At 38.0% G+C, this 12903-nt stretch overlaps 3 protein-coding genes and 1 non-coding gene across 5 annotated transcripts; 2 read left to right on the top strand and 2 right to left on the bottom strand.

The window, feature by feature from the left end:
- Positions 1–3347: 3347 nt before the first annotated feature.
- Positions 3348–3452, top strand: LOC125185733 (U6 spliceosomal RNA). The gene has a single exon (XR_007170235.1). It is a non-coding gene; the product is annotated as a U6 spliceosomal RNA (small nuclear RNA).
- Positions 3453–4581: 1129 nt separating this feature from the next.
- Positions 4582–7156, top strand: LOC125219088 (late embryogenesis abundant protein-related / LEA protein-like protein). The gene is made up of 2 exons (XM_048120956.2): positions 4582–6010; positions 6171–7156. The coding sequence occupies exons 1-2, from the start codon at positions 4606–4608 to the stop codon at positions 6926–6928; spliced, it is 2163 nt and encodes a 720-aa protein (XP_047976913.2). The 5' UTR covers positions 4582–4605; the 3' UTR covers positions 6929–7156.
- Positions 7157–7280: 124 nt separating this feature from the next.
- LOC125219082 (cyclase-like protein 2) lies at positions 7281–9264 on the bottom strand. The gene is made up of 6 exons (XM_048120948.2): positions 8798–9264; positions 8358–8402; positions 8194–8266; positions 8006–8103; positions 7697–7767; positions 7281–7616 (listed from the first exon to the last, which is right to left on the bottom strand). The coding sequence occupies exons 1-6, from the start codon at positions 9180–9182 to the stop codon at positions 7488–7490; spliced, it is 801 nt and encodes a 266-aa protein (XP_047976905.2). The 5' UTR covers positions 9183–9264; the 3' UTR covers positions 7281–7487.
- A 1110-nt stretch (positions 9265–10374) lies between these two features.
- LOC125219252 (cyclase-like protein 2) lies at positions 10375–12436 on the bottom strand. Of its 2 annotated transcripts, none has more exons than XM_048121177.2 (6): positions 12005–12436; positions 11496–11540; positions 11295–11367; positions 10952–11049; positions 10795–10865; positions 10375–10609 (listed from the first exon to the last, which is right to left on the bottom strand). In XM_048121177.2, exons 1-6 carry the CDS (start codon positions 12348–12350, stop codon positions 10580–10582), a joined length of 663 nt encoding a protein of 220 aa, XP_047977134.1. In that variant the 5' UTR covers positions 12351–12436; the 3' UTR covers positions 10375–10579. The 2 variants fall into 2 exon arrangements, with proteins under 2 accessions (XP_047977134.1, XP_047977133.1); XM_048121176.2 differs by having other exon boundaries at positions 10375–10655; positions 12005–12434.
- Positions 12437–12903: the final 467 nt, after the last annotated feature.

Raw genomic sequence — 12903 nt, 5'->3', positions numbered from 1 at the left:
GTAAAAATTAGTTTGATGAGTGATGTTGGTTTATATTAGTTTTGGATTTAGTTTGGTAAACTTTGTTCGAAATTTGGTTTTTGATGATGGAATGGAATCATGGTTTTTGTCCTTTTGATTTCACGACTTATTACTTAATGTATTATATTGCACTTGAGTTTGGTTCCTGCATTGGAACCGAAGACCGAACCAATTGGTTCCTTGAGAAACCGAACCGTCAAAGGGTTCGATTTTGGTTCTAATTTCGGAAAAAATGGGAGTCGGTTAACCGACAAATTGGTTCGGCCGGAACCGAACCGATCGCATTCTCACCCCTAACGGAGGGAGTATATTTTATTTTTTGCATACAATATATTTTGTTGTTATCGGTAAATCAATAAAATTTGTAATTTTATCATTGCGTTCATATATTATGTAGTATTATGAAAATGAAGTTACTACATAAAACTTTTGAAGTTAGATAAAATTAAATAAAACAAATTCAAATATTATGGACAACATTAAAAGCACCCTTCTGCATACCGTGACAGAAGTTTCTTGAATTAAAATTTTAGTACTATCATAAAATGAGTGATACCAATGAAATTTTGAATGATCAAGATCTACAAGGGTGGGTCCCAAATTAATCGAATTGGCATCGAGCCCACAAAAATAGAACCCTAGTAGTTTTGCCTCATTTGAGAGAGGGGAATGTATTGAGAAGGAGACAAGCATTCAATGTGCAGTGGAATTGGCTACTAGTTTTTATTTTCGAACTACGTGGTCCAACACATGTAAAAATCCTCCCATAGTTTTATGTTTTATTTTGTTAATAACCATCATTTATCAAATCAATCTCTATAAAACAAAACATAAAAAGAAAAGCCTAAAGTCACAAGTGGCGAGCAAAAGTTCAAAAACGAACTGCTTAAAGAATAAAATAGCAGAAGTAACAACCACTAATTAGCAACCTACCACCACTAGCATGTACAACTGCGAAATACTCCCTCCATCCGCGAATAGGAGTTCCATTTTTCCATTTTAGTCCGTCCGCAGGAGTCCCGGTTCACTTTTACCATAAATGGTAACAGAGTCTCACCTTCCACTAACTCATTCAACTCACATTTCATTTAAAACTAACATGTACAAGTGGGACCCCTATTCCACTAAATTTTTTCCGTCCACTTTTCATAACATATTTTAAAACTTGTGCCGCCTATAAATGAGACTCTTAAGAGCATCCACAATGGCGGCTAGCGCACTGGCTAGCCGATTAATGTCGCTAGCCGGTCGGCTAGCCGAACCATTGTAATCGGTCAGCAGCTTTTCGGTGAAAAAACCGGCGAGCGCTAGCCGATTTCTAGGCGCTGGCCGATGTGCTGGCTGGCGATCAGCGAGCGATCGGCCAGTGCAATTTTTTATTTTTTAATTTTTAATTTTTTTTGAAACACAATATATACGCGATTTTAGTTTCATTTTCATTTGCACCACTTGTTTTAACGAGTTTTCTCTCTCTCTAACTTTCTGTACAAGAGCAACATCGAGCGATGGACAACAACAACGAGTCCAGTCCGGCGACGAGCAGGTCTCAGACTCCCACGGGGCTTGTGTGTGGAAGCCCGGTTTTTTTTTTATTATGTACTTTTTTTTATCTATGTACCTTTTTTTTTATTTAAATGAAATGAATGAATTTTCTCGTATATGTCTCGTAAATTTAATTCCGTAATTTATCGTAAATTTAATTACGTAAATGCAGTTGTTTTTTAATTATTTTTATTGCGGCTAGCCTATTTGCTTAAAATGATGATGTGGCAGGTGAAATTTTAGTGCTGATGACGTGGCAGGGAGAGAGAGGGGCTAGCCTATGGTTGGTCTAAAGCCATTGTGGATGCTCTAATAATGACGGACGGAGGGAGTAACAATTTAATAGTATAACTAACCAAATACTACAATATAAAAAAATCATACTCCCTTTAAGAAGGGTCATCTAATTATTTAGCAAGTCTAATAACAAACAAGAGAGTAAATAGGGTTTGTGATGGAACAGTTATTTTAGGGGTTAAAATAAATGGATGAGCAATGAGGTAGATTTCAAGGGTATGGTTTTTGGACCTCAAATGTCACTTTTGAAGAGAGACAAAAGAAATGAGGGGAAATAGGGATGTTTCCCAAAAATTGTGATACCTTTTTAATACTCTAATTCAAACAAGCCTGTCTGCTCTATCACATAGATTTGGAAGCATCTCTCTATACAGTTGTTCGACTACTTTGCAATATGTGTCTCTCTCTATACATATATATGTGAGATGCACGTCACCATTTGATTTTGTGTACCCCATTGTTCTACTTCACTTATGTAACCACAAAATAATAGTACAATGATGCACACTATATTAGTTGTTACACAATTTTAATAAAATTGTAAATAATGGAAAAAGTGTGCATGTACTATTTTACGCGACCCTCAGCGATGACAAACTTTATGGAACGGAGCGAGCGAGCATTTGTACTCTATTTATAAATAGTTTCATTTTATCATTTTATTATATTCATAAAAAGTAATTATTTTCTATTGTAAACACTACACCATAATATACTCTTTTGCTATTTTTTTTTTATCATTGTTGATAATATTTTATAAGATGTTATATATTAATTATTTTTTTATTAAAACTCGTGTTATATATATATTAGAGCTATGCTTTGAGAACATATGACATGGATTGCATACAGACATATCATATCTTATGACTGCAGATGTAGCCAAAATTTTGAGTTTGGCAATGGACCATCAGTTTTAAAGTGAATACATCGAAGTCCACATAAATTTTTGCAGACTGTCTAATGGATCAAGACCAATTTCTAGAGAAAAGTACTACTCCTTAAACAATTTCTATTTTCATACTACTAAAACCGTAACATACTGTAAATTCTGAAAATTGTATAAAAAAAATTACTATTGTTTTCAACTTTCAACCTTTTTTTGGAACCAGTCTTTGGTCCAATATTATGTGTATAAATATCTTGAGAAACATAAAAACTCAAACACAATTATGTTAATATACGTTTTAGTTGGGCCTATTCCCCAGAAGGCCGGATAGTGAGCCTCCTTTTCATTTGGGCTTTCCAGATCGATTGAAAAAAAATATTAGTTATTAATGTTTTGTTTGCAATATTAGTTATGACAACATTAGTTACAAAAAAGCCTCTTAAAAAACTCCAACTAATTAATCCGTTGTCAATAGATTAAGTAAAAATTCAGTGGTAACATACTGTGTCCAACCAATCATAATTCTATAAAGAGATAAAAAAAATAGTCTGCAGCTTGAATCAATTAAATTTAGGCCTAATTAGTACAATTGATTAAGGTCCCTTCAGGGACATCTGATAAAATTGGAACGATACAGAGAGGATTAGCACGTCCCTTCCTGCGTAAGGATGACACACATACAATTGATTAGAGTAAAATTTATGGAGTATATATCTATAACATTTTAATTAATATCTTTTTTGCTATGTGAACAATTAATTAGAGTGTACAGTTTACATCTATAATAATAACATTTTAATATATTTGGTATGGACTACACGATTCTCTATGAACTACTCCCTCCGTCTCAGATTTGTAGTAACATTTTGCCATAAAAGTCCATCCCACATTTGTAGTAACATTTAGAATTTACCATATTTGTACATAAAATTTTACCCTATTATTCACTAAAATTACACCCAAATGCCATTATCTATATTAAAATAAATCAAAACAAAAATAAAAAATCAAAAAATCAAAGAGGGACCCACCTTCAACCAACTCACTTCATTTATTACACACTCCATCATCTCACTCCACTATCTCATTTCATTTATTACACACTCCACCTCTCACTTCATTAATTACACACTCCACTAATTTCTTAAAACTCGTACCATAACTAAATGTTATTACAAATGTGGGACGGAGGGAGTAATATTCTGAAAATATTATACGTACTGATTTGTATGTTAAGTTGTTAACGGATATGCATAGGAGTTGACATAGTAGTACAATTTTTCTTACAAAACATAAAAATAAAAAATTACTACTACGATCTAACAATTAGATTATGCTCCATAGGGTGTTCTCCTAGTTGTGAAGTAGTCCATTCTATGATCATAGTCAAACATTCAGAATGCATGCACCTAGATTAAGAATAGCATATAATTTTACAAAATAGATAGAAAGATATAAACTGCAATAATGTTATCTTGAGCTATAATCAATGGAAATATTAATAATTTAATACATATATTATGCCTGAGTCGGTTGAATGGAATCAAAACTGATAACTTGAATTCGAAACTGCTTGATTCTAAAGTTTTAGTGTTATATTAATAGAGTAATGAGGCTGGAAAGTGGTAATAATTCAGCTTGGTGATCAAGTGATGACAATTTGATTTTGAAAGCTATTGTTTGATTCAAGATTAATTAGTTAATGTAGTTGACTTCATAGACAATCACATGCATTGCCTTTCCCAATAGTAGGAACACATTTGCACTCCACAACTCCTATAAATTTGGAGATTGGCTGCCTACAATAATCACTTATTCAATCACAAATTAATACCAACATCACTTGATTTCAACTTATGTTCAAAAATATGGGAAGAGAGTGTAGTAGTGCAGTGTATGTGGTGGCGGTGTTGCTACTATTTGTAGCAATAGCCGAAGCTGATACTCCACCCGGAATAGCCAATAATCCGAGCCATGCAAGATGCTTGACCAAGAAGTACAAGCATTGCTATAATTTGGAGCATGTTTGCCCTAAATTTTGCCCTGATTCTTGCACCGTCGAATGTGTCTCTTGTAAGCCTATTTGTGGTCCCGGATCTACTCCGCCGCCTTCTGATGATGGAAAGGACGATGATGAGTCCTCCCCACCATCCAAAGGAACTGGCGATGATGACGGCAAAGGAAAGGGAGGTGCTGATGGCGGCAAAGGAAGCTCTTCTCCACCATCTGAAGGAAAAGGAGATGAGGATAATGATGATGACGGCGGCAAAGGAAAGGGTGATGATGATGGCGGAAAAGGAAAGGGAGATGATGATAATGATGATGATGGTGGCGGTAAAGGAAAGGGCGATGATGGTGGCGGTAAAGGAAAGGGCGATGACGATGGAAAAGGAAAGGGAGATGATGATGATGATGATGATGATGATGATGATGGCGGCAAAGGAAAGGGCGATGACGATGGCGGCAAGGGAAATTCTCCTCCGCCATCCAAAGGAAATGGAGATGATGATGACGACAACGGCACAGGAAAGGGAGATGATGATGGAAAGACCCCTCCTAAACCTCCAACTCCATCAACACCCCCTTATTCTCCAACTCCCAAACCTCCTACTCCATCTCCATCACCACCTCCCGCTTCTCCTCCTCCAACTCCCTCAACACCCATCACACCCCCGACGTCTCCATCGCCACCTCCTTCTACACCCCCTTCTTCCCCAACTCCAACTCCATCACCATCACCACCTCCAGTTTCTCCACCTCCAACTCCCTCCACACCCACCACACCCCCGACTTCTCCATCACCACCGCCATCTTCTCCACCTCCCTCAACACCCACCACACCCTCGACTTCTCCATCACCACCTCCTTCAACACCCCCTTATTCTCCACCTACAACTCCCTCCACACCCACGACTTCTCCATCACCACCGCCATCTTCTCCACCTCCCTCAACACCCACCACACCCCCGACTTCTCCATCACCACCTCCTTCAACACCCCCTTCTTCCCCAACTCCATCCTCAACTCCCACAACACCCACCACGCCCCCAACCTCTCCATCACCACCTCCACCTACCTCAACACCACCTTCTTCCCCCGCCTCTCCCCCATATTCCCCTCCAGAATCAGATGCCGCTAGTCTAAAGAGAAAAAGATGCAAGAACAGAAACTACCCTCAATGCTATGGGGTAGAGCATGTATGCCCCTCATCTTGTCCTTCCACATGCGAGGTCGACTGCGTCACGTGCAAACCAGTCTGCCGTAAGTCCTCATGCAAACCCTATTGATAAGAATATTCTTTCATTTTTAAAAAAAGTAAAAACTAAATTTCTTTTATTGCTTACCAATTCAGTCATTCTTTATATCATTTTATCACCACATTTCATTACAACTTCTCACACACATATATATGTACATGCAGAATGTGACATGCCCGGAGCGGTATGCCAAGACCCCCGCTTCATTGGCGGCGACGGCCTCACTTTCTACTTCCACGGCAAGAAGGACCGCGACTTCTGCCTCGTCACCGACCCCAACCTCCACATCAACGCCCATTTCATCGGAAAACAAAACCACAACATGAAGAGAGACTTCACCTGGGTCCAATCCATCGCCATCCTCTTCGGCAACCACCACCTCCTCATCGCCGCACAGAAGACCGCCGCATGGGACGACTCCATCGACCGCCTCTCCCTCTCCTTCGACGGCGAGCCAATCCCCACCTTCACCGTCTGGAAGTCCGGGACAGCCACCATCGAAAGAGACAGCGACACCAACAGCGTTGTAGTCGAAGTGGATGGCCTTTTCAAGATCTCAGCTAAAGTTGTTCCGATTACTCAGCAAGAATCAAGAATCCACAACTACGGAATCACAGAAGACGATTGTTTTGCTCATCTGGAGCTGGGATTCAAGTTCTCTTCGTTGAATGCCAACGTGAATGGAGTGCTGGGGCAGACTTACAGAGAGAATTATGTTAGCAGAGTGAAGATGGGAGTGGCGATGCCGGTGCTCGGAGGGGAGAGGGAGTTCTCCGTCTCCAATATCTTCGCCACGGACTGCGCTGTTTCGCAGTTTCGCGGCGGGGAACTGCGGCAGGAATATGAGGAGGACGTGCTTGAGCTGCCGACCATGAAATGCGGCACTGGGATTGACGGAAGAGGAGTCGTGTGCAAGAGATAAGAGATTAAATTTGCATTCTCTGGTTTACTCTAATTATGATTAATACAATAATAATAATAATAATATATCGTTTGGGAAGAAGACATAAGAAGGCCATAATTACATGGTTATTCATAAGTTTTTAACTTTTACTATGCAATTAATAAGGTTTCAATAATTTCTTGTAATTTGTTACATTGAGATATTAATTAATCTCTGAGCAATTACTGTTTCTTATTATTTCCTCAACATGACTACAATTGTACTAGTATATGTTAGTACTATAATTTACATATTTACCACTAAATTATAATCACACAAGCTAATATTCTTTGTGGATAAATAAATGCAATTAAAATATAACAATATAAAATAAAGGATACAAAAATACATATACTTATATACGATTCCGCCTCCTCATTCCGAGTTCTACTCTTACAATACACTAAATATCCACAAACCATACATAAACATTACACTAATCATGCATTTTGAATTATGTTTTATATTTTTTGCCGATGTTCAAATTATATTTAGCACATAAAACGCATATATAATATACTAGCAAGAACGAAGGTGGTCATGGTTTGATGAGAATACATCTAACGGGCGATCCCTCCGCACCAACCAATCGCAAAGGTAAGCAGTGCACCGAATATATTCCGGGCTCTACACCATCAAGTTTCAGCCCTTCTACTGGGATGATTTCCTGAACAAACTGCACATGTTCAAAACAAGTGTATGTGCAATAGACACTCGATTTGGAATAATCAGAGAAGAAATCCTCACCCTTCCTTCAAGAAAAATAAGATGACAAGAAAGTAGATCGTCGAATGTAGCCACGGACAGGTAATCCACTCCTACCATCAAAGACAGAATTGGCCTCACTTAAATAGACCTACTTTGTTTATTGAATGATTGAATCAAGAAAAAACATATTCCTAGCTTTCATGGTAATCCAAGAAGAAGAGACATGAAGAAGAACTCATCTGTGATGAGCGGATCAGTAGAAAAACTACGTGAAAGCATATACAGGTGCACAAGTGAAGTAGTGAAACATAGAGAACGAACTCTTAAATTTTGAGCTTCAAGTCTTACCGACAAGTTTGATGTCAGTATTATCGACAAGCCACTGTGCCCCATCGTTCATGAACCCAATATAACTTGTGTCAAATGCCTTCTTGTACATAAGGCCTCTGAAAAAGAATTTATGGAACACATTTCTTACAAGAACTATAGCTTATGCAAACTCTTAAGAAGAGCTGAGATTCCACTAATACAATTACCTGTCCGTATTTAGTGTTCTGAAGAGTACTCTTCTTACTCCCTTCGGAATATTTAAGGACTTCATAACTTCAGCTAAAACATGGATGTCGCAATAGAACAAATGTGAATATTCATGTGATGAAGCATGGCAGGATACATATAGGAGTAGTTATATAGCTCATACCAGTGATATTTGTGTCTCTTGGAACATCCACAACCAATGCATCCCCTGTTCAAAAAAAAAAAAAGCAAACTGAACTGTGATAAACATAAATATATCAAGGGATAAGTAACAGAAGTCAAAATAACAAGCTAACATTGATGCTGAAACTGATACTACTATATAACAAAATGCTAACCTCTTTTCAATGAACTTAATATGCTTGATCAAAGGTGTTTCTGAACATTTCAAATTCAATTCAGGGGAAATACCGGATACAGGATGTGTTGTGACAGATCGAGGAATTCAAATGTGAGAATCAACAATAGTTAGTGATACAGTAATTAACACCAAAACCACGCAATCGCAATCCCTAATTTCTCCAAAAACTCATATAATGAATCCCTTAATTAGGATATCAACTGAAAAAGGAAAAATCAATTCATGAATCGATTGAAGGGTACCGTTGAGAACATCGAGATCGAGCGAGGCGGCATCGAAGCCGGCGTCGAGGTAGTGATCGAAGACGTGGCCAGGCGCATCGACGTGGGTGCCGGTGTGGGCGGAGAGCTTCATCTCGGAGAAATTCGCGACCGATCCGTTCTTCATGCTCCTAGCCAGCCACACGACGCGGCCGATTCCGTCGGCGGACTCCCACGCCGGCAAGTCCGGGTGGTACCGGTGGCTTATGTCGATGATGCGGCCGCCTCCGTACACTTGGGGGACGAGATCGTCTGCGGCGGCGGAAGTGCAGGGCTGATCGAGCCCGTAGGGCGGAGGATACGCCGCGTTGGAGGTGGCGGCGGTGAGAGGGAGCAGCAGCGCGCATGTTAGCAGGAGGAGTTCCATGATGGAATTTGGGGATAGTGAATCGGTGTTTGGAGAAGCATTTCAGGTTGTTTTCAGCAAATTTGTGATTGGATAAACTAGTCAAACAAATTGACTTATTGAAATCTCAAACAACAAAAAATCTGTCCAAATAGTACAAAATTTTACACTGTCTCGTTTCTTTCATTTTAATTTAGAAATATTTCGTTACTAGAGAATCCATGCATGCAGGAGCTGAATGAGCTTGATGTTCCATAAATACTGTATTTAATTTGGTTCCAAATATTTAAATGCGCTTGTATTTAAAGAAGTAGTGCTATTTGGTCATGGTTGATTATAAATATTTTTTTGTTAGATACGTGAAAACGAAAATGGAAAGAATATTAGTATATAGGACTCCCTCATCTTGCTAAAATAATACTCCCTCCGTTCCATAGTAATAGAGTCATTTTGCTATTTTGGTACGTTCCATAGTAATAGAGTCGTTTCCCTTTTTAGTAAAAAGTCAACACATTTTTCCACACATACTTTATTCTCTCTTACTTTTTTCTCTCTTCATCTTTCTACCTTTTTCATTTTTCACTTTATTCTCTCTTTACTTAATTCACTTAACACAATTTTTCTTAATCTCCGTGCCGAAAAGAAACGTCTTTATTACTATGGAACGGAGGGAGTATGTGAATAACATAAGTTTTAATGAAAAATTAATAAAATAGTAATAGTGTATGAGAAAATGTGAGAAAAGCATGAGAGAACAAACAAAAAAGGGACATAATAATATTAATAATTATGAGAAAAACCTTCTCATTTTGGATGAGTCTATTTTTTTGAACATCCTGAAATGAAAAGATGAGACTATATTTCGTGGACAAAAATTAGTATATAAATTGGACCACTTATGTAATTATGTTGAACCATTTCTTTTAGATACACGCTTTTAACAAGACAATGTTTAATGTCTTAATGGATTGGTAATAAAAGGAATAAGTGATTAGATGTGTCTTAACTCTTAAGTTACTATGAATTTGTGTGATTTAATAATAAAAAGGGATAAGTGATTAAAGTCGATCGCAAACTGAAGCATTGTCGTATGCAAAACCAAAATTTAATGAAAGTTCGTGTATACACGATTTATGATAAAGATTATAATAGAGACCACTATGCATAGAAACCCATTTTGATCTATAGTAATGTGTTTATTTTGAACCATAGGTAATATAAGTAGAAATAATAACATAGTAAGATAATTCACCACATAAACTTATTGATAAAACAAATACTGGATCCCATATTTTACCAACATAATTAATCATCCAAAGTAAATGCCTAAATAGTGTAAATAGCCTCCAGGGATGCTTTCCAATCTCATCCCTTCATCAGAACACATCTGATGGGTGATCCCTCAGCACCAACCAATCTCAAAGGCAAGCAGTGCACAGTGTATAATCCTGCTTCAACATCATCAAGTTTCAGCCCTTCAACTAGGATTATTTCCTGTTAATTTTCATCACTATCAAATATTGTTCCACTTGGAGTTGATGTGGTTAAAAATTCATTTCAGACCTTAACCACAAGATGATATCTAAATGTCTCCTAGAAACAGACATCTATGTATTTGAAAGGCTGAACTTACCTTGCTTAAAAGAAAAACACGATGAGCAGCGGTCAGATAATCAGTGGCAGCAACGGACAAGTAATCGAGTCCTGCAATGGAGATGACTCATCAAGTTCACAAATAACAAGTGGAGAAATGCTCGAATAGCCAGGAAATGGATATCTATGCTTCTTACCCACAAGTTTGATGGCAGTGTTATCTACAAGCCACTGTGCTCCATCTCCTGTGAATCCCACGTAACTTGAATCGTATTCCTTTTTGTACATAAGGCGCCTGAAAAAAGAATCGCGTATAAATCCCCAATCATAAATTCTCAGATGCTATATAATGAAACCAATGAGCTGGTTTGAAACTAAAGTCAAATACAAGCTTTGATATGACCACAAGAAACGCAAAAATGCCATTAAGCACCGCAAAAATGACACAGGCTGACCAGATCCAAGATATAAGGAGTGTAAGAACACTCAATTATCATCAGCACTAAACTAAGAAGACTTGCTCGATTACGTTAACATTACCTATCCGTATTTAGCGTTCTGAAAAGTACTCTTCTCACACCCTTGGGAATGTTCAAGGACTTCATAACTTCAGCTGAATCAGACAAAACCAAAGAGAGGAATAGCATAATTAAAGAATTAGGAAACAAGTACATTTACTCAAACTGATCATCCATTCCAGCACATATACATTTCAATACCAAGAATTCAAGCTTCGCATACCAGTAATATTCTTATCTCTGGGAACATCTACGAGCAACGCAGGTCCTGTCCAAATACAGAATTCATGCCATTACAAACCATTTCAAGCAGACACAGCAATCAAACCATCAAATGCAGCAAATCCAGATAATGCAGACGTTTCTTAAAGCTCATTAGCTAAAGCAACTTAGCATAACTTCACAGGTTTTGGCTCGTTAGCTTGTGAGCAAGTTCGGCAGGTAAGAACACAGAAACAAGGTGAATAGACCTCCTCAGTCAACCTGGAATTCCTAAATTGTTCATCTAACAAGGAAATCAGATGGCAATATGATTATATGAGACCTAAAATTCCAGATCCAATTAAGCATAAATTAGTAAAAAACCGATTTGAGAGAAACTAATCTGCTAGTTGAGCTGCTAAAAACAGAGATCATAACTAAGCATAGTAGATTCAAAGTGATAACCTAACCAAATCTGCAGTGTAGAAATCCAAATCAACAGTTAGAGAGAGTGAATTGAAGAATGGTTACCATTGAGTACTCTGAGGTCAAGGGTATCGGCATCAAAGCCTTGTTCGAAGTAGTTCTCGTAGAAATGGCCAGGCGCGTCGACGTGAGTGCCGGCGTGGAGCGGCAATTTGAGCTCGGAGAAATTGAAGTCGGAGCCGTTCTTCATGCTCCTGAGCAGCGTGAGGAAGTTGCCGAGTCCGTTGGGGTAGATTCCCACGGGCGTGTTAGGAGTGAAGCTGTGAGTGATGTCGTGGATCACTCCGCCTTCGTAGTCATCCCTCCGTACAGGAACGTCGTTTGAATTGGTTGAGGAAGATGAGACAGCCAAAGCGAGGATACAAATCACTAAAATCCTCATTTCGCTCATTTTGGAGAAGAGAGGTTTGTGATTGTGAGATTGAATAGCGTTTTTCTCTGTTTTATGAAGCAACAGACGGCCATGGTGGTGAGTCTGGTAACTAACTGCGTCGCTATCAAATTACTTAAATTATTATTTTAATGTGTTTTGTTTAAATATTCATATGGCGAAGAAATATTGGCTGTTTTTCCGCACACAATAGTCGATCATTTCAGTCTTCATCGAAGTAACGTTGACTAATTTGATTCTGTTTTGATTGATCGAATAGATTGGATAAGATCGAATAATTATTAGTTTCAATTTAAATGGATTACTCTCTCCGTCCCATAATAATAATAAAATTTACTGCTTCCTCCATTTTATAGTAATGGAGATGTTTCTTTTCGTCACAAAGATTAAGAAAAATTGTTATTGGTGAGTTAAGTAAATGAAGAATAAAGTAGAAAATGAAAAATGTAGAGAGATAAAGAGAGAAACAAGTAGGAGAGACCAAAATAGGTCTGGAGAAATGTGTTGACTTTTACTAAAAGGTGAAATGACTCTATTACTATAGAATGTACAA

The sequence above is a fragment of the Salvia hispanica genome, chromosome 1 (assembly GCF_029641045.1).
Source record: "Salvia hispanica isolate PSC_SH4W2 chromosome 1, Shi_PSC_v1, whole genome shotgun sequence".
Classification (NCBI taxonomy): domain Eukaryota; kingdom Viridiplantae; phylum Streptophyta; class Magnoliopsida; order Lamiales; family Lamiaceae; genus Salvia; species Salvia hispanica.
This window is presented reverse-complemented; position numbering and strand designations above follow the sequence as displayed.

Coding starts and splice junctions, on each gene's coding strand:
- LOC125219082 (XM_048120948.2), bottom strand. CDS start 9,182: ATGGAACTCCTCCTGCTAACATGCGCGCTGCTGCTCCCTCTCACCGCC. Junction 8,403..8,797: donor CGATCTCGATGTTCTCAACG/GTACCCTTCAAT, acceptor TTTTTTGAACAG/GGGATGCATTGGTTGTGGAT. Junction 8,104..8,193: donor AGAACACTAAATACGGACAG/GTAATTGTATTA, acceptor ATTCTTTTTCAG/AGGCCTTATGTACAAGAAGG.
- LOC125219088 (XM_048120956.2), top strand. CDS start 4,606: ATGTTCAAAAATATGGGAAGAGAGTGTAGTAGTGCAGTGTATGTGGTG. Junction 6,011..6,170: donor CACGTGCAAACCAGTCTGCC/GTAAGTCCTCAT, acceptor ATGTACATGCAG/AATGTGACATGCCCGGAGCG.
- LOC125219252 (XM_048121176.2), bottom strand. CDS start 12,350: ATGAGCGAAATGAGGATTTTAGTGATTTGTATCCTCGCTTTGGCTGTC. Junction 11,368..11,495: donor CAGAGATAAGAATATTACTG/GTATGCGAAGCT, acceptor TGTCTGATTCAG/CTGAAGTTATGAAGTCCTTG. Junction 10,656..10,794: donor GTGTTTTTCTTTTAAGCAAG/GTAAGTTCAGCC, acceptor GAAAATTAACAG/GAAATAATCCTAGTTGAAGG.